Raw genomic sequence first — 25,000 nt, 5'->3', positions numbered from 1 at the left:
CAACAGTGGCAGCTTGCCGAGCCCGGGAATCAAACCCACAACCCTGTTATCGATATCCCGGCGCTCTAACAGCTGAGCCACCACTGCAGCTCACTGCTGCTCTGTAGCTGAAGGCAGTTCGGTTTCTGGCGCTGGACTGAGTCTGATCAATACCATTATGAATAATTAGCATAGATGTGATGTAGGATGGCACATGAGTGGACAAAAAAAAGTCCCGTCAGTTCAGAGCCGGAATATTTCTTTCTTTTTTGATCTTTTTTTACTCTGAATTCTGTTTCTATTTTACTGACAAACAGACCAGACCAGTGGAGACGGCCCAGTGAAGCAGGTACAGAGCACTCGCATTTACCCAGACTATAGGAAGTCCCACCTGGGCAAGGCTCAGTCATATCTGTCTGCTGTGGTTCAGTGAGCACTCTACTGTCCTCTAGTGGTGGATTTACATTTACATTCACAGCAGCACAGTCACCCAGACTGGGAATCGAACGCCAGTCTCCCACAGGGTGTGGTAGCTCACAGGCCGGTACAGGGGTTATCTGTTGCGCTGCACCAGATATAAGAAAACTTAAGAAAAAGACTCTGCTGACCTTTGACCCAGGGTGCTTGGAGGCCATCATTATAGAAACCAGGGCGGCCGGTCCCAGAGCGGATGCTCCACGCTCCTCAAGCCTGCGATTGGTTACACAAGAAGAGACACCCTCACTAACGTGACTGTAGGATTGTGTCAACACCCCACTGTGGAGCAGCTCCAGCCCCTATAATGAGCACTGTCCACCACCCTAGTACAGCCCATGCTCGACGTCTCTCTAGCGCCATCTGAGTGAAGGGTAGTTGTCAGGTGGTCATAATATTCTGATATGACTGTGTGTATATGAGTGTATCAGAAACCAACAGGCTCTTCTACAGTACTTTAAAACTGACCCCAGAACCCCGGACCCATCCCAGGCAGGGTATCATCACTCCAACTATGTTTACATTGTATTCAGAGCAGTTTAACTCAGTGTGTGTGTGTGTGTGTGTGTGTGTGTGTGTGTGTGTGTTAGAGGAATTGTAGCTACTTATGAATCTCCATCTGTAGGCTGGCTTGACTCTCAGAGAGAGGGGGTGGAGTTGGAAAGCTAAGCCCCACCTCCTCAAGGACCTTTTTATCAGACAGTTCTCCTCGCTGAAGAACTCGGGATGGGACCTCCCCATAGCCATGTACTGTAACCTAGCAGACACACACATCAGCATGAACTGGAGCAGCGGTTGTACATAACTCCATACCTTTTACACAAAGACAAAAACTTCAACAAGCAGGTAATGAGTGAGCGACAACAGGTGTGAGCAAGTCAATACTGAGGTGATAGCGACCTCTTTAGGCGGAGAGGTGGTACGCCAGGGCCATTCATGTCTATTTAAAATATAAAATATATAGAAAGTAATACGTTACATTGCTTCACTGCAGAAGACTAACCTTCTTTCCTGGTCTAGTCCTAACTAGTACTCCTCCATTCTGTCTGCTTTCTGAGCTCCCTCTCCTCGACAGGTCCTACTACTGACTGCAACACTGCAACTGACTGGACCACTTCTGTCCAGATAGGTCAGGTGGTGGTGTTTAGGGTAGTGTGTGTGTTGCTGGTGCGAGTGTATCAGTGTCCCTGCTAGAATAAGAGTTGGTCCAACACCCAAAATTAACCACTAAAATTAGCATACATGTATCTTATCACTGCAGGACACAAATACTATCACCTTAAGTTAGAAGTGCCTTATCCTGGAAGGTTATGAGTACCTGATCCTGGAAGGTTATAAGTACCTGATCCCGGAAGGTTATGAATACCTGATCCTGGAAGGTTATAAGTACCTGATCCTGGAAGGTTATAAGTGCCGTATCCTGGAAGGTTATAAGTGCCGTATCCTGGAAGGTTATGAGTACCTGATCCTAGAAGGTTATGAGTACCTGATCCTGGAAGGTTATGAGTGCCGTATCCTGGAAGGTTATAAGTGCCGTATCCTGGAAGGTTACAAATACCTGATCCTGGAAGGTTATAAGTACCTGATCCTGGAAGGTTATAAGTACCTGATCCCGGAAGGTTATGAGTACCTGATCTTGGAAGGTTATAAGTACCTGATCCTGGAAGGTTATAAGTACCTGATCCTGGAAGGTTATGAGTACCTGATCCTGGAAGGTTATAAGTACCTGATCCTGGAAGGTTATGAGTACCTGATCCTGGAAGGTTATAAGTGCCTTATCCTGGAAGGTTATGAGTACCTGGTCCTGGAAGGTTATAAGTGCCTTATCCTGGAAGGTTATAAGTGCCGTATCCTGAAAGGTTATGAGTACCTGGTCCTGGAAGGTTATAAGTGCCTTATCCTGGAAGGTTATAAGTGCCGTATCCTGAAAGGTTATGAGTACCTGATCCTGGAAGGTTATGAGTACCTGGTCCTGGAAGGTTATAAGTGCCTTATCCTGGAAGGTTATGAGTGCCTTATCCTGGAAGGTCATGAGTACCTGATCCTGGAAGGTTATGAGTACCTGATCCTGGAAGGTTATGAGTACCTGATCCTGGAAGGTTATGAGTACCTGATTCTGGAAGGTTATGAGTACCTGATCCTGGAAGGTTATGAATACCTGATCCTGGAAGGTTATAAGTACCTGATCCTGGAAGGTTATGAGTACCTGATCCTGGAAGGTTATGAGTACCTGATCCTGGAAGGTTATGAGTACCTGATCCTGGAAGGTTATGAGTACCTGGTCCTGGAAGGTTATAAGTGCCTTATCCTGGAAGGTTATAAGTGCCGTATCCTGAAAGGTTATGAGTACCTGATCCTGGAAGGTTATGAGTACCTGGTCCTGGAAGGTTATAAGTGCCTTATCCTGGAAGGTTATAAGTGCCGTATCCTGAAAGGTTATGAGTACCTGATCCTGGAAGGTTATGAGTACCTGGTCCTGGAAGGTTATAAGTGCCTTATCCTGGAAGGTTATGAGTGCCTTATCCTGGAAGGTCATGAGTACCTGATCCTGGAAGGTTATGAGTACCTGATCCTGGAAGGTTATGAGTACCTGATCCTGGAAGGTTATGAATACCTGATCCTGGAAGGTTATGAGTACCTGATCCTGGAAGGTTATGAATACCTGATCCTGAAAGGTTATGAGTGCTTTTTCACTGAAATGAACAAGTACCTCATTATTGAATGTTACGAGTCCAATTCGAATCTTCGGACTTTTTTCACTCAGAGCCTGAACACACTGCAAAATAGTCTCCTGCACAGACTACACACACACACATACACATACATACACATACATCCTGTCAGTAAAAATGTGCAACAAATCAAGACATTTATGGGTTACATTTATTATTTTATCTAAACTGTAAACACACATTTTATTAGAAATATACACACATATGCAGACACACACACACACAGAAATGGATTTTATCAGTATTATTGAGTGGCAGCTAATAGCCCAGTGTAACTTACATGGAGGCGGGACCTGCTTGTAGTATTTCTCTGTCTTTTAACCTGTGGTAGAAAACCCAACACACACACACACACATATTAATTACACTGGGAAATTCACATTTTTACAGAAATAATACCACACTACACTATTACCACACTATTACCACACTGTAACCACAGTTACCACACTATTACTACACTGTAGCTATCATCTAGCAACACCATATCAACAACCACCTATAATACAGTACTGTAGCATCGTAATCACCTAGCAACCATTAAATTCTCAAAGCACTGACCCTTCAGTTATGCAGTTACTGTTGTTCCTGTTGTTTACAGTACTATAGCAACCACCTAGCAACACTATAGCAACACCATAGCAACCGCCTTGGAACTTCATAGCAACCCCATTACAAAAACACCTGTACCCCCCTGGCACACACACACACACCTGAGTGCTCATAGAGTGTGAAGTGCAGATGCAGAATATGAGCAGGTTCTTGTCTGCTGAGTGATTTCTGAATTCAGGACTTAACATGAAGAGGCAGTCTTCACAGCCGGTGGGCGGGTCTGGAGCGGAAAAGGGGGCCGGGCTCCAGGATTGACAAAAATAACATTCCTTTACCTAAAAAAAGTGAATTGAGCAGTGTAACTAGTGTGTACCTGAGTCTGATCCGGTCTGACTGTGAGAGTGTCTGAGTGTGTCACGGTCACTCATCCAACATCCAGACCTCACACTGCCTTGTTGTTGAGTGCAATCAGATCTTCACGACAATGCTCCTCCAACATTTAGTAGAATCGCAAAACTGGTCTGACTAGGGGACCAGCATGGTCAGACTGGTCCGGCTGGCCAGGCAGGGGAACAGGCTTGGTCATACTAGCTGACTGGCCTAGCTAAACCATCTAACTCAAATGTAAACATACTCTAAACTGGTCAACCAGCTTAACCAGCTTGAGCCGGTCAGGCTGTCTGTTCTGCAGGGGGGAGTTTGCTTTAATAAAAACAATGTCTAATCGAATCGAATCAGATCTAATCTGATCTAATCTAATATAATATAATATAATATAATATAATATAATATAATATAATCTGATCTAATCTGATCTGATCTGATCTGATCTGATCTAATCTAATCTGATCTGATCTGATCTGATCTGATCTAATCTAATCTAATCTGATCTGATCTGATCTAATCTGATCTAATATGATCTGATCTGATCTAATCTGATCTGATCTGATCTGATCTGATCTAATCTAATCTAATCTAATCTGATCTGATCTGATCTAATCTGATCTAATATGATCTGATCTGATCTAATCTAATCTAATCTGATCTAATATGATCTGATCTGATCTGATCTGATCTGATCTGATCTAATCTAATCTAATCTGATCTGATCTGATCTAATCTGATCTAATATGATCTGATCTGATCTGATCTAATCTGATCTGATCTGATCTGATCTAATCTGATCTAATATGATCTGATCTGATCTAATCTAATCTAATCTGATCTAATATGATCTGATCTGATCTGATCTGATCTGATCTGATCTGATCTAATCTAATCGAATCTAATCTGATCTAATATGATCTGATCTAATATGATGCTAGATTAGAGCTCATCTCCTCTGAGGGGTACGTACCATGTTATCATAGTTGGACTCCAACACAGATCCACACCCTAAGCAGGATGTAGGCTCACCCAGCACAGCCTCACCTACCAAACACACACACACACACACACACACACACACACATGCACATGCACATGCACACACACACACACACACACACACACACACACACACACAGACTTACTATCTAATGAAGACATAATTAGTATGCTGTTCTCATCAGAGTGAAGCTCTCACCCTGCTCTTCTCCTATGAGCTTCCCCAGGTTCAGCAGGACCACATTGGGGTTTCCAGGTAATGGCTGCTTGTCAGACTCTCCTGCTAGGATCATCATCATCATCATCATCATCATCATGTAAACGGTGAATAACAGTCATTTGAGGTATTTAGTGAAACAGAACCTCTTTATTCAACATCAGCTCATGGTGTCAGTGGACTGTTGGCCACGGGGGGCTGTAGGCAGTTGCCCACCCCTCTCCCTCACTTGTTAGTCTGAGCTAAAGGAGGCTGAAACAGGTTCTGTCTGACTGACTGTGGTCGGGATAGCGTGTGGACAGACCTTCAGAAGCAGGAACACTGCTCGCGGACAGACGGTCCCGGCCCGCAGGAAGAACCATGCCATATTCTGGTTTCTGCAGGAAAGGTGGGCGTGGCGGGAGGGGCGGAGCCTCTGCTGCAAATACAAAATGTTCCTGTGTTACTTACAGCCCGTACTGACCTCTATTGCTGACTCACAGAACTGACTCACAGCACTGACTAATAGCACTGACACAGCGCTGACTCATAGCACTGACTCACAGAACTGACTCACAGTGCTGACTCACAGCTCTGACTCACAGTGCTGACTAATAGCACTGACAGCGCTGACTCATAGCACTGACTCACAGAACTGACTCACAGTGCTGACTCACAGCTCTGACTCACAGAACTGACTCACAGCTCTGACTCACAGTGCTGACTAATAGCACTGACACAGCGCTGACTCATAGCACTGACTCACAGAACTGATTCACAGTGCTGATTCACAGAACTGACTCACAGCACTGACTAATAGCACTGACACAGCGCTGACTCATAGCACTGACTCACAGAACTGACTCACAGTGCTGACTCACAGCTCTGACTCACAGATCTGACTCACAGTGCTGACTCACAGCTCTGACTCACAGCTCTGACTCACAGAACTGACTCACAGAACTGATTCACAGTGCTGACTCACAGAACTGACTCACAGCACTGACTAATAGCACTGACACAGCGCTGACTCATAGCACTGACTCACAGAACTGACTCACAGTGCTGACTCACAGCTCTGACTCACAGTGCTGACTAATAGCACTGACACAGCGCTGACTCATAGCACTGACTCACAGAACTGACTCACAGTGCTGACTCACAGCTCTGACTCACAGAACTGACTCACAGCTCTGACTCACAGTGCTGACTAATAGCACTGACACAGCGCTGACTCATAGCACTGACTCACAGAACTGATTCACAGTGCTGACTCACAGAACTGACTCACAGCACTGACTAATAGCACTGACACAGCGCTGACTCATAGCACTGACTCACAGAACTGACTCACAGTGCTGACTCACAGCTCTGACTCACAGATCTGACTCACAGTGCTGACTCACAGCTCTGACTCACAGAACTGACTCACAGAACTGATTCACAGTGCTGACTCACAGAACTGACTCACAGCACTGACTAATAGCACTGACACAGCGCTGACTCATAGCACTGACTCACAGAACTGACTCACAGCTCTGACTCATAGCACTGACTCACAGAACTGACTCACAGCTCTGACTCAGAACTGACTCACAGCTCTGACTCACAGAACTGACTCACAGCTCTGACTCACAGAACTGACTCACAGAACTGATTCACAGTGCTGACTCACAGAACTGACTCACAGCACTGACTCACAGAACTGACTAATAGCACTGACAGCGCTGACTCATAGCACTGACTCACAGAACTGACTCACAGCTCTGACTCACAGAACTGACTCACAGCTCTGACTCACAGAACTGACTAATAGCACTGACAGCGCTGACTCATAGCACTGACTCACAGAACTGACTCACAGTGCTGACTCACAGCTCTGACTCACAGAACTGACTCACAGTGCTGACTCACAGCGCTGACTCACAGCTCTGACTCACAGAACTGACTCACAGAACTGACTCACAGTGCTGACTCACAGTGCTGACTCACAGAACTGACTCACAGTGCTGACTCACAGCTCTGACTCACAGAACTGACTCACAGTGCTGACTCACAGAACTGACTCACAGTGCTGACTCACAGCTCTGACTCACAGCTCTGACTCACAGAACTGACTCACAGAACTGACTCACAGTGCTGACTCACAGCTCTGACTCACAAAACTGACTCACAGAACTGACTCACAGAACTGACTCACAGTGCTGACTCACAGTGCTGACTCACAGAACTGACTCACAGTGCTGCCTCACAGAACTGACTTACAGAACTGACAACTGCAGATTAAATGAAAAGTATAAACACACACTGACACTCACCTGGGGTCTGTGCTGTCCTGTAGGCGTGGGGGAAGCTGCGTGGATTTCTGCTTTTTTCCGGGTCCGGTATCGGCAGCTCATAGGCCGCCTCGCTGTGTGAGGGCGTCTTGGGTTTGATGAATGGCTTTGCTGCACTAAGGGGCGGAGACCGGGCGTGGCCGAGATGTTTCTTCCAAACAGGAGGAGGAGAAGCGACTGAAAGAGGACAAATCACCCTGTTTTCACTGCTGTAGAAAAGGTGGACAGGTCTTTGGTTCTGGTTGGATGCGCTGTGTTTTTTGGACTCCCGTGCTTCCAGCGGTTGGTGGTTTTACTGGGACAGTACTCAAGAATGGAACTCACCTGTGTGTGTGGTTGGGGTGGGCGGAGTCTCTTTTTTAAGATTAAACTTGAGGTTCTCGTAGACAGGCGCGTGTGTAGGGGTACGGGCACTGACTGGTATGCGTGGTTTAGGCGTGGTGGGGACAGGGGGCGACGGTGAGAGTGGTTTGTGTGGTTTAGGGGGTATGGGTGGTTTAAGGGCTACGTTTGGTTTAGGGGTGGTGGCAGTAGGGCTTTGAGGGTAACGCCCCTTTCTTGGAGGGAGGAGAGCTAAGAGGAGGCAAAAACACAAAGAATGACATCACATGCATTTACTATGAGTTCATAACTAGATGTGTATCTGTCTGCAGTTTGGATCCATATTACTGTGTATCCATGATACTGTGTAAATCTGCCTTATGATTTTTGTCTCTTTGATCTCTCATTATTGTTTACAGATTGTTTTATAACTTTTTATTTTATCAATACCATGATCCTTCCACATTGATAAACGCTTCTGTTATCAAATACACCCACAGTACACACATGCTCCACCCCTCACCTGAACGCTTCACCTGATTGGGTCCAGAGGGAATCTGTGTTGCCGGGGAAACATAAACATATTTACAGGCAAACTCCATTGGGGTGCTCGTTCCTCTCGCCTCTGTGATTGGATATTAGAGTAATAAAGAACAATGAGATCAGTGTTTATCAGGTACAGAAGTATTGGGACACCTCATGAGTCATTATTTCTTCTGAAATCAAGGGTATTCAAAAAGTTCTGGAGGAGCATTGCTGTGAGGTATTTGATTGCATTCAGCAACAAGAGCATTAATGAGGTCAGGATGTTGGATGATGATCACCACCCCACCTCATCATCCTCAACTCCTCCCAGAAGTACTGGATGGAGCTCCTCCACCATCACTCCAGAGAACACAGTTCCTCCACTGCTCCACAGCTCCTCAATGCTGGGGGGCTTTATACCCCTCTAGCCCACGCCTGGCATTATTAGGCAGCATGGAGCCAATAGGGTCATGATGTTGATCTGCTCCAGAGAGTCCTATTCTATTGGCAGTACTTCTTCTCTACAGGGACTAGCCAAGCTGTGTGTGCAGCTTAAAGTAGCTGAATGTATTTAGTAGAATTTATTAGGTGTCCACAAACTTTTGGATTGAGCATCTCTCATTTTCTTGGTGGAACTAAAGTGAACTTGTAGCACTGCTGAGGAAAGAACCAATGAGTAAAACACACTGGACACAGTGCAATGTCACTGGTTGCCATAGTGACCCTGCAGCTAAAATCACCTGTTTACTACAGTTTGACTATCAGGACTTCTCTCCAGCTTGGAGTTCTGACTTCAGTGCAGTTATGAGAAGACCAGCTCTCTCTTAGCTGGTTTCTGTGCAGATGTTCATGTTCATGTAGATGTAGATGTGTGCACATAATGCACTGTGAGCCTGGAGGACACTGAGATGATTGGTTGAATTCATAAACTATATAGACTGGGACAAAAGTATTGGGACACCTACACACAGCTGTTTCTGCTGTTATAACTACTGTGATGCACTTGAACCAGCATGACCAGGCTGGTGGACCACTAAGATGACCATAACCATATTGGTCACCAGCATGAGCAGCATGACACACACTGATCTGGTCAAGAGCTGGTTAACCAGTGTAGGGTGTGTTTTCACCTGGATGAGCAGCTCTTCATCCACATCAAAGAGCAGAGCGTAGACCGTCTGAATCCAGCGGTCAGCAGAAGCCTGAGCTGAGTTTTCAGCAGAGAACAGTTATCATCATTCATAGCCCTCAGAGAACCCCACTGCAAAACACCAGTAACAGCCATACTGATGTACCCTCCACCGTCACTACACCCACTACACCCCTACACCCACTACACCCACTACACCCATTACACCCACTACACCCATTACACCCCTACACCCACTACACCCCTACACCCACTGCACCCCTACACCCACTACACCCACTACACCCACTACACCCATTACACCCCTACACCCACTACACCCATTACACCCACTACACCCATTACACCCCTACACCCACTACACCCATTATACCCATTATACCCCTACACCCCTACACCCCTACACCCATTACACTCATTACACCCATTACACCCCATACCACTACACCCACTACACTCCTAGACCCACTACACCCATTACACCCCTATACCAATACACCCCTACATCCATTACACCCACTACACTCATTACACCCAATACACCCCTTACACCTAGTACACCCCTACACCCACTACACTCATTATACCCCTACACCCCTAACCCATTACACCCAATACACTCACTACACTCATCACACCTCTACACCCATTACACCCACTACACCCATTGCACCCCTACATCCATTAAACTCACTACACCCATTACACCCATTAAACCCCTAAACCCACCACACCAATTCATCACTACACCAATACACCCAGTACCACTCAAACCACAGACACACTCTCCAATACCCAGTTACCAAATAACCCCCAGTGAGGACCTGAGTGACCACCCTGATCCATTACCACCCCGTAACACTCAAACACACTTACACACACTCACACACACTCAAACACACTCACACACACTCACACACACTCAAACACACTCAAACACACTCACACAGACAAGAAAAACAAGGAAAAGGAAACATAGCTTACATTTCACACATACCACTGCACCTCAGAGCTCAATCAGCAATAATAAATCACACACACACACACACACACACACACACACACACACACAGATAAATAAGACTGAGTGTTGAGTTTTGTGTTATTCTGTGTTTGAGTGTGCATTCTGTTAATAGACAGAAATAGTGAGTGTGTGTGTGTGTGTGTGTGTGTACTTACGTGAGCACAGGGTGTGTGTGTGTCTGCCGCTGCTGTTCAGTGTCTAAGAGTTTTTACCGCAACTAGAAAAACCTGCTTCTCAACTCATATGCCTAAGCATGCTCACACTCACACACACACACACACACACACATTCTTACACACATACACACTCTCTCTCTCTCTCACACACACACACACACATTCTTACACACATACACTCTCTCTCTCTCTCTCTCTCTCACTCACACACACACACACACATTCTTACACACATACACACACTCTCTCTCTCTCTCTCTCTCTCTCTCTCTCTCTCACACACACACACACACACACACACAAACACACAGTCAGAAGGACATGACCTGGACCTTTCAGCTCACAGATCAGTGTTAAATGGTCGAGTGAGCATCACAAAGCTCTCTCTCTCTCCCAGTCTTAACACTGTGAATTAATGTGTGAGGGGAACCAGCAGTTAATGCAGAGCAACTCACTGACACACACACACACACACACACACACACACTCTCTCTCACATGTAGCATGTACAGCAACAGGAAGAACAGCTGGATAACCTGCTTTTCAGGATCAGGCCTGAGGAAGGTTCCCAGGAGCACCAAGGAGAGCAAAACAAACAAACAAACAAACAAACAGTTCTGAAGTGTATATTAGAGCTCTTCCTGAATACACACACATTCATATAAGATGTCCTGCTGTAAACAGAACACAGGCACCAGTAGGAGGCGCTCTACTCGCTGTTTTACTGCATCTCTCACCTCTTTTCATCTGCTGTGTGCTCCAGATGCACCATAAGCTCCGCCCCCTCCGCCCCCCTATGAGTATTAAAAAGGGCTGATCCTGCTTCTGTTGGAGTAACTGTCTCTACTGTCCAGAGAAGACTTTCTACTAGATTCTGGAGGAGGAGCATTGCTGTGAGGATTTGATTGTGTTCAGCAACAAGTGTGTTAGTGAGGTCAGGATGTTGGATGATGATCACCACCCCACCTCATCATCCCCAACTCATCCCAAAAGTACTGGATGGAGCTCCTCCACCATCACTCCAGAGAACACAGCTCCTCCACTGCTCCACAGCTCCTCAATGCTGGGGGGCTTTATACCCCTCTAGCCCACGTCTGGTATTATTAGGCAGCATGGAGCCAATAGGGTCATGATGTTGATCTGCTCCAGAGAGTCCTATTCTATTGGCAGTACTTCTTCTCTACAGGGACTAGACAAGCTGTGTGTGCATCTGCACATCTGTTTCAGCAGCTTAAAGTATCTGAAGGTATTTATTAGAAGAGATGTCCACTAGCGTTGGGTGTTTGTGAGACTTTTAGGTGTAACGTTAGCTTAGGAGCTAATTTAGCTAAGAGCTAACGGCCAAAGCTCTGCTTCCTTCAATCCAATCAGGTGCACCTGCTATTGCTCATGTTTTCCACCAGGGGGAGTAAACAGCAGACAGCAGTCAACATGTCTAAACAGAACTTTAATAGATATGTTTGTGTACATTGTTTGCAGTAATAGAATTATTAATTATGTATCACAGATTACTAATGCTATGGATTATTAATAACAGATCACAGATTTCTATTCATCTTTAACCTGGAGGGTAAAACAGTTAGAACAGGCTCAGGAAGCACCACACTGAATAAGATTCATTGTTTATATCGCCCTCTGGTGGCCACAGGAACACCCATACAGAGATACTGTTATATATAATATCTAATCTTAAAAATAAGTGATATGTTGTGTGGATCATTGGAAATCCTTTAGAGCAGTGGTTCTCAGGCCCTGTCCCGTGTGTTCTCCGGCCCGGACACAGCAGGCAGTGCTGGGTAATGAGCTGACCATGTGTGAGGACAGTGCCGGGCTGGGGAGACCAGGGCCTGACGGAAGGACATGTGATAACTGAGGTCATAATGAGGACTTTCATATTCTTTGTGTGACTTAAGGGACAGTATCCATGACAACCATACTCCAATCTGGTCTCCTGTGCATTGTGATGATATCACTGCACCACATGTGCGTAATTGGCTGGATAGAAGCCTTCAGCTCCGCCCTCTTTCACCCCACGACACCAGCCCTGATCATCTTCTTCCTCCACCTTCATAAACTCCTCCCCTACACACACACACACACACACACACACACACACACACACACACACACAAGTTGAAGCAGTATTATGTGAGAATTAGTATTTCTTGCTCCTGGGCTCCCCCTACAGTTGGAAAGTGTAATTTGCCCTTTGAGACACCACTAAAGGATGTGCTTTACACATGCATTTCTGGACAGTCTGAGATCCAGAAGCTTGATCTGAAGGTAAAGCAGCATGTGGACTGAGGCGGTAGAGTAATTGAAGGTTGCCAGTCATGACTCTTCTACAGCGTTAAAACTCAGCGTTAGCACTGTGTAGCTAACGATAGCGAAAGGGGCTTGGCTATTGGCTCTTTATTCCTGAGCTAGCGCTGCTTTTAGTGGCTGATCAAAATCTGAACAGCTTCCTGTTTCTAAAACTAACAAGAAGAATTTGTTCATATGGAGTGGGCAGGGTTACCTGCTTTGAATGACAGCTCATCAGCCTCCTCCCCAGCATAATCATACAGAGCTTTCACTCGCACTCCTCCAATCATAACCCTGAGAAAGAGAGAAGGGGGGGGGGGTAATGTATCAGACAGTGCTGGGCTGAGAGTTCCCAGGGCCCCAACACACACACACACACACACCTGAACAATAATCACCCTCACACTCATGCTCATGTTCACCAGCAGCTCCACATCTGCTGCACTGTATACTGACTATTCCTCTTTCACTGTGACTCTGTGACACATCCTCTCACCCGGTCTAAAACACAGGTCATCACCGCCCCCTAGTGGTGCGCTGCTGTTCAGTGCATGTAAAGCTAAACTCTAATCAAACACACTAACAAATCATGTGCATTATTGAATATGAAAAACAGCACTGCATGAAATAAACTCTTAACATCGAGACTTAATATCTCCTATCCCTCATGTCTACACATTATTAGATTATTCAAACCAACTGAATATTTCTATCTACTGAAAGTGTTTAATTCCACTGGCAGATAGTTTCGTTTGTTTTGAGCATTATTTCTTGAATTAAGCAAAAGGATCTGCCAACAGAGTTTAGACATTTAGACAAAATCACTTAAAATAAGATCAAAATAATTACATTTTAGAATATCACTGCAATGAAATATCAGACATATCTAAACATTAAGATGATGTCACTTACTAAATATCATTTTTTGCAGTGCAGTGGTCTTCTCTAGCCCTCTACACAGACTGCGAGACCACCCAACCCAGTCTACATATCTACTATCACTCCCCTCCTCCAATAAGGGGGTTTAGAGGTGGTCTAAAGCACCCACTGCAGAACAGACACTGAGCTGAAGACAGAGACTGTCTGCTGTGACCACACAGAGCTACAGGTTTACAGATCTCTCCACTAACCTGCTAATATTCAGATCTGGTGCCACCTGCTGCCTCAGAGCTGCACATGGTGTCAGATCCATCCCAGGTTTAATCCCTAGATCTTATTTCCAGCTCTAGAGACCATGTTAACATTCTAATCCTCAGGCTTTAATCACAGGTCCAATCACCTGCCCCCCTGTGCTGCGTCAGTCCCAAAGGTCTACTTCCAATGTATTAATCCTTTAATAATAAATAATAAAAAGTAATCATCTTTTTCCATCTCTAATCCCCAAAACCCAATTTACAGTACCAACCTCCAGCTCTCTAAAGCCCAGCTCTAAAGCCCAGCTCTTAAATCCAGGTTAGTATTAATTACAAACCTAAAAGTCCCAGTCCAATCCACTGATGTTATAATAATCATAATGATAGTGATGGTGGTGGTGAGGGTGATACTTATAGGAATGGTTATGGTAGTGATGGTAATGGTGGTGGTAAGGGTGATTATAGTGATGGTGGTTATAGTTATAGTGGTGGTGTGATGCTGATGGTGGTAAAGGTGATTATAATGATGGTGGTGATGGTGATTATAGTGGTTGTGGTAGTGTGATGGTGGTGAAGGCGATTATAGTGATTGTAGTGATAGTGGTAAAGGTGATTATAGTGATAGTGGTAAAGGTGATTACAGTGATGCTGATGGTGGTGATGGTGATTATAGTGGTTGTGATAAAGGTGATTGTAGTGATGGTGGTAAAGGTGAATATAGTGATAGTGGTAAATGTGATTATAGTGATCGTGATTGTGTGATGCTGATGGTGCAGTTAGTGATAATGATGATGATAATGATGATGGTAGTGATGGTGACAGTAGTAATTGTAGTAGTAGTAATTGTGATGGTTTTCAGATAATGGTGGTGATGGTGCGGATGACAGCCATAGTTATTGTGGTTATGATGCTGGTGATGATGAAGATGATGAAGATGTTTCTTGAGAAGAGGTTTGGGAAGTACAGTGAATGGTGTGTAATGATAATGATGAACATACGCTTTCTTGTCTACTGCCAGGGGTTTTGGCTTCTTCCCATGTTTCTTCTTTTTAACTGGAGGGACCCATTCCTACACACACACACAAACACACACACACACACATATGCAGGAGTTGAGGCTATTCAGTTGTTTAAGTGAGGTCAGTTTGTAGATACACACTCATTATCACACACACACTCAGCACACCTGCAGCGTGGGCCAGTCAGTGGTCATGCCTGGGCCGTGGTTGTTCTTCCACCAGCGCAAATCGTCCTGCTCACAGATGGACATCAGAGTATGGTGGAGCTCACTGTACACAGCCTTCACACTGCAACACACACACACACACACACAGAGATGAGGGTGCAGTGGAGGTCCTGTATACTGCCTCAACGCTGTAACACACCATTACATTTAAATACAGAATTTAATATAAATAATATTATCAAATGCATTCACCATTCAGTTGTTCAGTACAGGTGGTGTCTATGCTGCTACATGTGGTTGCTATGCTGTTGCTATGTAGTCACTATTCTGCTACAAGTGGTTGCTTTTTGGTTGCTAAGTAGTTAGCAGTTGCTATGCTGCTACACACATGGACAAAATTGTTGGTACCCCTCGGGTAATGAAAGAAAAACCCACAATGGTCACAGAAATAACTGACAAAAGTATTAATAAATAAAAATTCTATGAAAATGAACAAATGAAAATCCGACATTGATTTTGAACCACTGCTTCAACAGGATTATTTTACAAAGTAAACTCATTAAACAGACCTGGACAGAAATGATGGTACCCCTGAAAATAATGTGACCAAAGGGACATGTTAAATCAAGGTGTGTCCACTAATTAGCATCACAGGTGTCTACAATCTTGTAATCAGTCAGTGGGCCTATATATAGGGCTACAGGTAGTCACTGTGCTGTTTGGTGACATGGTGTGTACCACACTTAACATGGACCAGAGGAAGCAAAGGAAAGAGTTGTCTCAGGAGATTAGAAAGAAAATTATAGACAAGCATGTTAAAGGTAAAGGTTATAAGATCATCTCCAAGCAGCTTAATGTTACTGTGATTACAGCTGCACATATTATTCAGAAATTTAAGATCCATGGGACTGTAACCAACCTCCCTGGGCATGGCCGCAGGAGGAAAATTTATGATAAATCAAAGAGATGGAAAACACGAATGGTAACAAAATTGAACTTTTTGCCAAGGCACATCAGCTCTATGTTCACAGATGGAAAAATTAAGCAAATCAAGAAAAGAACACTGTCCCTACTATGAAACATGGGGGAGGCTCTGTTATGTTCTGGGGCTGCTTTGCTGCATCTGCCACAGGGGGTCTTGAATCGGTGCAGGGTACAATGAAATCTCAAGACTATCAAGAGATTCTAGAGAGAAATGTGCTGCCCAGTGTCAGAAAGCTTGGTCTCAGTCACAGGTCATGGGTCTTGCAACAGGATAATGACCCAAAACACAGCTAAAAACACCCAAGAATGGCTAAGAGGAAAACACTGGACTATTCTGAAGTGGCCTTCTATGAGCCCTGACCTAAATCCTATTGAGCATCTTTGGAAGGAGCTGAAACATGCCGTCTGGAAAAGGCACCCTTCAAACCTGAGACAACTGGAGCAGTTTGCTCATGAGGAGTGGGCCAAAATACCTGCTGAGAGGTGCAGAAGTCTCATTGACAGTTACAGGAATCGTTTGATTGCAGTGATTTCCTCAAAAGGTTGTGCAACAAAATATTAAGTTAAGGGTACCATTATTTCTGTCCAGGCCTGTTTCATGAGTTTATTTTTTAAATAATTCTGTTGAAGCATGGTTTAAAAGAAATGTCTGACTTTCACTGGTTAATTTTCATTGAATTTTTATTTATTATTACTTTTGTCAGATTCAAGTTATTTCTGTGACCATTGTGGGTTTTTCTTTCATTAACCGAGGGGTACCAACAGTTTTGTCCATGTGTGTACATGTGGTTGCTTTGCTATTGCTAAGTAGTAGCTATGGTGTCCCAAATAATTGGTAGAATGTTGCTAGGTGGTTGTTAGATTGTTGGTAGAGTACTGCTGGCTAGTTGCTATGTCATATGTAATGGTTGCTATGGTTCCGATATGTGGTTGTTGTGGTATTTAAGCTTTGGGATCCTACCTGGACAAAGTGTTGCTAGTGAACTTACAGCAAAAAGATTTAGACTGAAAACAGAATCTGTCTCACACATACACACACACACACACACACACACACACACACACACACCTATCATTGTTGGTGACGTCGAGGTGTCTGTGAATGGACAGGAAGGTCTGTTTGAGGAAGCTGATGCGCTTCCTCTCCTGCTCCTGTGATTGGTCAAACACAGACTCCATCTCCTCCATATAGCGCGGAGCGTATCCCGTCACATCCTCCAGAACCTTCTCATAACGATCCCGGGCCTAAACACACACACACACACACACACACACACACACACACACACACACACATACAATCATTCCTGGAATTCTGTGGTATATGAAAGTGCACTTTGCTGTGGGGTCCAGTACAGCACAAACTGTAGTGTACTGTAGATGTGATGGTGGGTCAGTCAGGAGTGTACTGTAGATGTGATGGTGGGTCAGTCAGGAGTGTACTGTAGATGTGATGGTGGGTCAGGAGTGTACTGTAGATGTGATGGTGGGTCAGGAGTGTACTGTAGATGTGATGGTGGGTCAGGAGCGTACTGTAGATGTGATGGTGGGTCAGTCAGGAGTGTACTGTAGCTGTGATGGTGGGTCAGTCAGGAGTGTACTGTAGATGTGATGGTGGGTCAGTCAGGAGTGTACTGTAGATGTGATAGTCAGTCAGGAGTGTACTGTAAATGTGATGGTGGGTCAGGAGTGTACTGTAGATGTGATGGTGGGTCAGTCAGGAGTGTACTGTAGCTGTGATGGTGGGTCAGTCAGGAGTGTACTGTAGATGTGATGGTGGGTCAGTCAGGAGTGTACTGTAGATGTGATAGTCAGTCAGGAGTGTACTGTAAATGTGATGGTGGGTCAGGAGTGTACTGTAGATGTGATGGTGGGTCAGTCAGGAGTGTACTGTAGATGTTATGGTGGGTCAGGAGTGTACTGTAGATGTGATGGTGGGTCAGTCAGGAGTGTACTGTAGATGTGATGGTGGGTCAGGAGTGTACTGTGGATGTGATGGTGGGTCAGGAGTGTGCTGTAGATGTGATGGTGGTCAGGAGTGTGCTGTAGATGTGATGGTGGGTCCGGAGTGTACTGTAGATGTGATGGTGGGTCAGTCAGGAGTGTACTGTAGATGTGATGGTGGGTCAGGAGTGTACTGTAGATGTGATGGTGGATCAGGAGCGTACTGTAGGTGTGATGGTGGGTCAGGAGCGTACTGTAGATGTGATGGTGGGTCAGGAGGGTACTGTAATTGTGATGGTGGGTCAGTCAGGAGTGTACTGTAGATGTGATGGTGGATCAGGAGCGTACTGTAGGTGTGATGGTGGGTCAGGAGCGTACTGTAGATGTGATGGTGGGTCAGTCAGGAGTGTACTGTAGATGTGATGGTGGGTCAGGAGTGTACTGTAGATGTGATGGTGGATCAGGAGCGTACTGTAGGTGTGATGGTGGATCAGTCAGGAGCGTACTGTAGATGTGATGGTGGGTCAGGAGCGTACTGTAGATATGATGGTGGGTCAGTCAGGAGTGTACTGTAGATGTGATGGTGGGTCAGGAGCGTACTGTAGATATGATGGTGGGTCAGTCAGGAGTGTACTGTACATGTGATGGTGGGTCAGGAGTGTAATGTAGATGTGATGGTGGGTCAGGAGTGTACTGTACATGTGATGGTGGGTCAGGAGTGTACTGTACATGTGATGGTGGGTCAGGAGTGTACTGTAGATGTGATGGTGGGTCAGGAGTGTACTATATCATATATATTTAGACAGGGGTATTTGATGTGTTTAGCAGGAAAGCTGGTCTTCATTGATTCATCTGAGTTAGGCGATTTGTCTCAGTGTACTGATTTATCACTGATTCATTCACTGAGACACCCCCTCCATCAGTGAACATCCAGGGTATGAACATCGAGAGAGTGTTCTTTTATAAATACCTGGGTGTTCATCTGAACAACAAACTGGACTGGTCAGTCAACACTGCTGCACTCTACAAGAAAGGCCAGAGCAGACTCTACCTGCTGAGGAGACTGAGGTCCTTTGGAGTGCAGGGAGCGCTCCTGAGGACTGTCTTCCACACAGTGGTGGCATCTGCCATCTTTTATGGAGTGGTCTGCTGGGGCAGTAGCATCTCGACAGCAGATAAGAAGAGACTGGACAAACTCATAAAGAGGGCCGGCTCTGTCCTGGGGTGCTTCTTAGACCCAGTGCAGGTGGTGGGAGACAGGAGGATGACAGCCAAGCTGGAGAACAGCTCCCACCCCATGCATGAGGCAGCACTGGGCAGCTCCTTTAGTGACCGGCTGCTTCACCTCAAGTGTGTGAAGGAGGGGTATCACAGGTCCTTCCTTCCTGCTGCCGTCAGACTGCACAACCAACACTGCTCCCAGCGGACCACATACACACACTTACACTACACACACACTTAAACTACACACACACTTACACTACACACACACTTAAACTACACACACGTGTTCAGGGAACAGAGGTCCCTCAATGCAAAGATACTATGTGCAATATCCCCCCATATGCAATTAAGAGTCATTTGCTGTAAATAATATTGTTATTGCTTTTTAAATTATTATTTATATTGTGTTTATAGTGTAAATTATTTATCTACATGTTTTGTAACTGAGTGTCTTGCTATCCCTTTCTGCTGTAACACTGAGAATTTCCCCACTGTGGGACTAATAAAGGATTATCTTATCTTATCTTATCTAAATGAGCTGATTCATTAGAATGGTTTATTTCAGTGAGTCGACTCACCCTGTCTCGGTCCTGTGTGGCTTTCTCACGGGCCTGCTGGATCTTGGCGAGCGTGTGTTCGTTTAAGCTGGCGTTGTTTTTAGCCTGCCGCTCTTTATCCAGCGCACTCTGCTCCTTCCCACAGGATTTATGGTACTCCTGCTGAGCCTTGTCCAGCTAAACACCCAAACACACACACACACACACACTTAGAGAGGATGTCTGCTCTGCTGTGTGTCTTCTGTGTGTGTCTTCGGTATTCACCTTATTCAGTTTCTTCACCCAGGGCTTCTGAGCGCGTGCAAACGCTGTCTCAAAGTCATGTGACTCCCGGAAGCCGCAGAACACTTTCCGCTGGAATGCCTCCTTCTGCCACGAGTGGACTCGCTCTCCATCCTCCTCAACCAGGGAGTGAGAGATAGAGGAGTGCAGAGCCGACAGACGCTCAGCCGAGGAGAAAAAACTCTGAAACGCCCGCATGAGGGAGCCATACAGCGGCCCTGAGAGAGATACACACTCCACACTGTCACACCACTGACCCCTAACACACTCCACACTGTTACACCACTGACCCCTAACACACTCCACACACTGTTACACCACTGACCCCTAACACACTCCACACTGTTACACCACTGACCCCTAACACACTCCACACTGTCACCCCACTGACCCCTAACATACTCCACACTGTTACACCACTGACCCCTAACACACTCCACACACTGTTACACCACTGACCCCTAACACACTCCACACTGTTACACCACTGACCCCTAACACACTCCACACACTGTTACACCACTGACCCCTAACACACTCCACACTGTTACACCACTGACCCCTAACACACTCCACACTGTTACACCACTGACCCCTAACACACTCCACACTGTTACACCACTGACCCCTAACACACTGTTACACCACTGACCCCTAACACACTCCACACTGTTACACCACTGACCCCTAACACACTCCACACTGTCACCCCACTGACCCCTAACATACTCCACACTGTTACACCACTGACCCCTAACACACTCCACACACTGTTACACCACTGACCCCTAACACACTCCACACTGTTACACCACTGACCCCTAACACACTCCACACACTGTTACACCACTGACCCCTAACACACTCCACACTGTTACACCACTGACCCCTAACACACTCCACACTGTTACACCACTGACCCCTAACACACTCCACACTGTTACACCACTGACCCCTAACACACTCCACACTGTTACACCACTGACCCCTAACACACTGTTACACCACTGACCCCTAACACACTCCACACTGTTACACCACTGACCCCTAACACACTCCACACTGTTACACCACTGACTCCTAACACACTGTTACACCACTGACCCCTAACACACTCCACACTGTTACACCACTGACCCCTAATACACTCCACACTGTTACACCACTGACCCCTAACACACTCCACACACTGTTACACCACTGACCCCTAACACACTCCACACACTGTTACACCACTGACCCCTAAAACACTCCACACTGTTACACCACTGACCCCAACACACTCCACACACTGTTACACCACTGACCCCTAACACACTCCACACTGTTACACCACTGACCCCTAACACACTCCACACACTGTTACACCACTGACCCCTAACACACTCCACACTGTTACACCACTGACCCCAACACACTCCACACACTGTTACACCACTGACCCCTAACACACTCCACACTGTTACACCACTGACCCCTAACACACTCCACACTGTTACACCACTGACCCCTAACACACCCCACACTGGGGAGGATAGGTGTGTGTACTCACTTGAGTCTACTATGTTTTTCCACTTGCTGCTCCAGTCCTTCAGCTGCTGAGCGTACTGCTTTTCCACCCGAGCACGGTCCTTAAAGCACGCCACGATGTCCTCACACACCTGGAAGCAGTTCGGAGTCCGCCGCACTGTTTCCATATAGTTACCAGGCTGGGGGAGGACACACACACACACACACACACACACACACACACACACACACACACATAAAGTCAAAATAAACATAAAGACAGTGGTCAGTGAGAGTGTCTACCTGTAATTAACTCAATATAACATTAGAAAAAACCCAAATAAACAGAAAGTCAGTGGTCAGTGAGAGCGTCTACCTGTAATTAACTCTATATAACATTAGAATAAACCCAAATAAACATAAAGTCAGCGGTCAGTGAGAGTGTCTACCTGTAATTAACTCTATATAACATTAGAATAAACCCAAATAAACATAAAGTCAGCGGTCAGTGAGAGTGTCTACCTGTAATTAACTCTATATAACATCAGAATAAACCCTAATAAACAAAAAGACAGTGGTCAGTGAGAGCGTCTACCTGTAATTAACTCTATATAACATTAGAATAAACCCAAATAAACATAAAATCAGTGGTCAGTGAGAGTGTCTACCTGTAATTAACTCTATATAACATTAGAATAAACCCTAATAAAATAAAGTCAGTGGTCAGTGAGTGTCTACCTGTAATTAACTCTATATAACATTAGAATAAACCCAAATAAACATAAAGTCAGTGGTTAGTGAGTGTCTACCTGTAATTAACTCTATATAACATTAGAATAAACCCAAATAAACATAAAGTCAATGGTCATTGAGAGTGTCTACCTGTAATTAACTCTATATAACATTAGAATAAACCCAAATAAACATAAAGTCAGTGTTCAGTAAGAGTGTCTACCTGTAATGAACTCTATATAATATTAGAATAAACCCACATAAACATAAAGTCAGTGGTCAGTGAGAGTGTCTACCTGTAATTAACTATATAACATTAGAATAAACCCTAATAAAATAAAGTCAGTGGTCAGTGAGAGTGTCTACCTGTAATAAACTCTATATAACATTAGAATAAACTCAAATAAACATAAAGTCAGTGGTCAGTGAGAGTGTCTACCTGTAATTAACTCTATATAACATTAGAATAAACCCTAATAAACATAAAGTCAGTGGTCAGTGAGAGCGTCTACCTGTAATTAACTCTATATAACATTAGAATAAACCCAAATAAACATAAAGTCAGTGGTTAGTGAGTGTCTACCTATAATTAACTCTATATAACATTAGAATAAACCCAAATAAACATAAAGTCAGTGGTTAGTGAGTGTCTACCTGTAATTAACTCTATATAACATTAGAATAAACTCAAATAAACATAAAGTCAGTGGTCAGTGAGAGCGTCTACCTGTAATAAACTCTATATAACATTAGAATAAACCCAAATAAACATAAAGTCAGTGGTCAGTGAGAGTGTCTACCTGTAATTAACTCTATAAAACATTAGAATAAACCCTAATAAACATAAAGTCAGTGGTCAGTGAGAGCGTCTACCTGTAATTAACTCTATATAACATTAAAATAAACCCAAATAAACATAAAGTCAGTGGTCAGTGAGAGCGTCTACCTCTAATTAACTCTATATAACATTAGAATAAACCCAAATAAACAGAAAGGCAGTGGTCAGTGAGAGTGTCTACCTGTAATTAACTCTGTATAACATTAGAATAAACCCTAATAAACATAAAGACAGTGGTCAGTGAGAGTGTCTACCTGTAATTAACTCTATATAACATTAGAATAAACCCAAATAAACATAAAGTCAGTGTTCAGTGAGAATGTCTACCTGTAATTAACTCTATATAACATTAGAATAAACCCACATAAACATAAAGTCAGTGGTCAGTGAGAGTGTCTACCTGTAGTTAACTCTATATAACATTAGAATAAACCCTAATAAAATAAAGTCAGTGGTCAGTGAGAGTGTCTACCTGTAATTAACTCTATATAACATTAGAATACACCCACATAAACATAAAGTCAGTGGTCAGTGAGAGCGTCTACCTGTAATTAACTCTATATAACATTAGAATAAACACTAATAAACATAAAGTCAGTGGTCAGTGAGAGCGTCTACCTGTAATTAACTCTATATAACATTAGAATAAACCCAAATAAACATAAAGTCAGTGGTCAGTGAGAGCGTTTACCTGTAATTAACTCTATATAACATTAGAATAAACCCAAATAAACATAAAGTCAGTGGTCAGTGAGAGCGTCTACCTGTAATTAACTCTATATAACATTAAAATAAACCCAAATAAACATAAAGTCAGTGGTCAGTGAGAGCGTCTACCTGTAATTAACTCTATATAACATTAGAATAAACCCAAATAAACAGAAAGTCAGTGGTCAGTGAGAGTGTCTACCTGTAATTAACTCTGTATAACATTAGAATAAACCCTAATAAACATAAAGACAGTGGTCAGTGAGAGTGTCTACCTGTAATTAACTCTATATAACATTAGAATAAACCCAAATAAACATAAAGTCAGTGTTCAGTGAGAATGTCTACCTGTAATTAACTCTATATAACATTAGAATAAACCCACATAAACATAAAGTCAGTGGTCAGTGAGAGTGTCTACCTGTAGTTAACTCTATATAACATTAGAATAAACCCTAATAAAATAAAGTCAGTGGTCAGTGAGAGTGTCTACCTGTAATTAACTCTATATAACATTAGAATACACCCACATAAACATAAAGTCAGTGGTCAGTGAGAGCGTCTACCTGTAATTAACTCTATATAACATTAGAATAAACACTAATAAACATAAAGTCAGTGGTCAGTGAGAGCGTCTACCTGTAATTAACTCTATATAACATTAGAATAAACCCAAATAAACATAAAGTCAGTGGTCAGTGAGAGCGTCTACCTGTAATTAACTCTATATAACATTAGAATAAACCCA

The 25,000-nt window shown here is 44.3% G+C and overlaps 2 protein-coding genes across 2 annotated transcripts in view; both read right to left on the bottom strand.

The window, feature by feature from the left end:
* Positions 1-8,578, bottom strand: part of LOC140555879 (circularly permutated Ras protein 1-like) — a 21,099-nt gene extending 12,521 nt beyond the window's left edge. The window contains exons 1-11 of the mRNA XM_072679216.1: positions 8,500-8,578; positions 7,980-8,228; positions 7,638-7,832; positions 5,645-5,758; positions 5,323-5,406; positions 5,095-5,168; positions 3,893-4,072; positions 3,466-3,507; positions 3,164-3,253; positions 1,059-1,210; positions 588-669 (exon numbers count right to left, since the gene is read on the bottom strand). Coding sequence (XP_072535317.1) covers positions 588-669; positions 1,059-1,210; positions 3,164-3,253; positions 3,466-3,507; positions 3,893-4,072; positions 5,095-5,168; positions 5,323-5,406; positions 5,645-5,758; positions 7,638-7,832; positions 7,980-8,228; positions 8,500-8,578 — 1,341 coding nt within the window. The remainder of the gene's footprint in view (positions 1-587; positions 670-1,058; positions 1,211-3,163; positions 3,254-3,465; positions 3,508-3,892; positions 4,073-5,094; positions 5,169-5,322; positions 5,407-5,644; positions 5,759-7,637; positions 7,833-7,979; positions 8,229-8,499) is intronic.
* A 3,699-nt stretch (positions 8,579-12,277) lies between these two features.
* LOC140555431 (protein kinase C and casein kinase substrate in neurons protein 3) overlaps positions 12,278-25,000 on the bottom strand; it is a 13,829-nt gene continuing 1,106 nt past the window's right edge. Inside the window, exons 2-9 of the mRNA XM_072678669.1 lie at positions 22,018-22,174; positions 20,448-20,683; positions 20,205-20,360; positions 17,528-17,703; positions 15,475-15,595; positions 15,287-15,357; positions 13,370-13,449; positions 12,278-12,933 (exon numbers count right to left, since the gene is read on the bottom strand). Of these exons, the coding sequence (XP_072534770.1) occupies positions 12,821-12,933; positions 13,370-13,449; positions 15,287-15,357; positions 15,475-15,595; positions 17,528-17,703; positions 20,205-20,360; positions 20,448-20,683; positions 22,018-22,174 (1,110 nt within the window). The 3' untranslated portion in view covers positions 12,278-12,820. The remainder of the gene's footprint in view (positions 12,934-13,369; positions 13,450-15,286; positions 15,358-15,474; positions 15,596-17,527; positions 17,704-20,204; positions 20,361-20,447; positions 20,684-22,017; positions 22,175-25,000) is intronic.

This window comes from Salminus brasiliensis, chromosome 5 (assembly GCF_030463535.1).
Source record: "Salminus brasiliensis chromosome 5, fSalBra1.hap2, whole genome shotgun sequence".
Taxonomy (NCBI): Eukaryota; Metazoa; Chordata; class Actinopteri; order Characiformes; family Bryconidae; genus Salminus; species Salminus brasiliensis.
The sequence above is the reverse complement of the archived record's forward strand: the minus strand, read 5'-3'. Positions and strand labels throughout refer to the sequence as shown.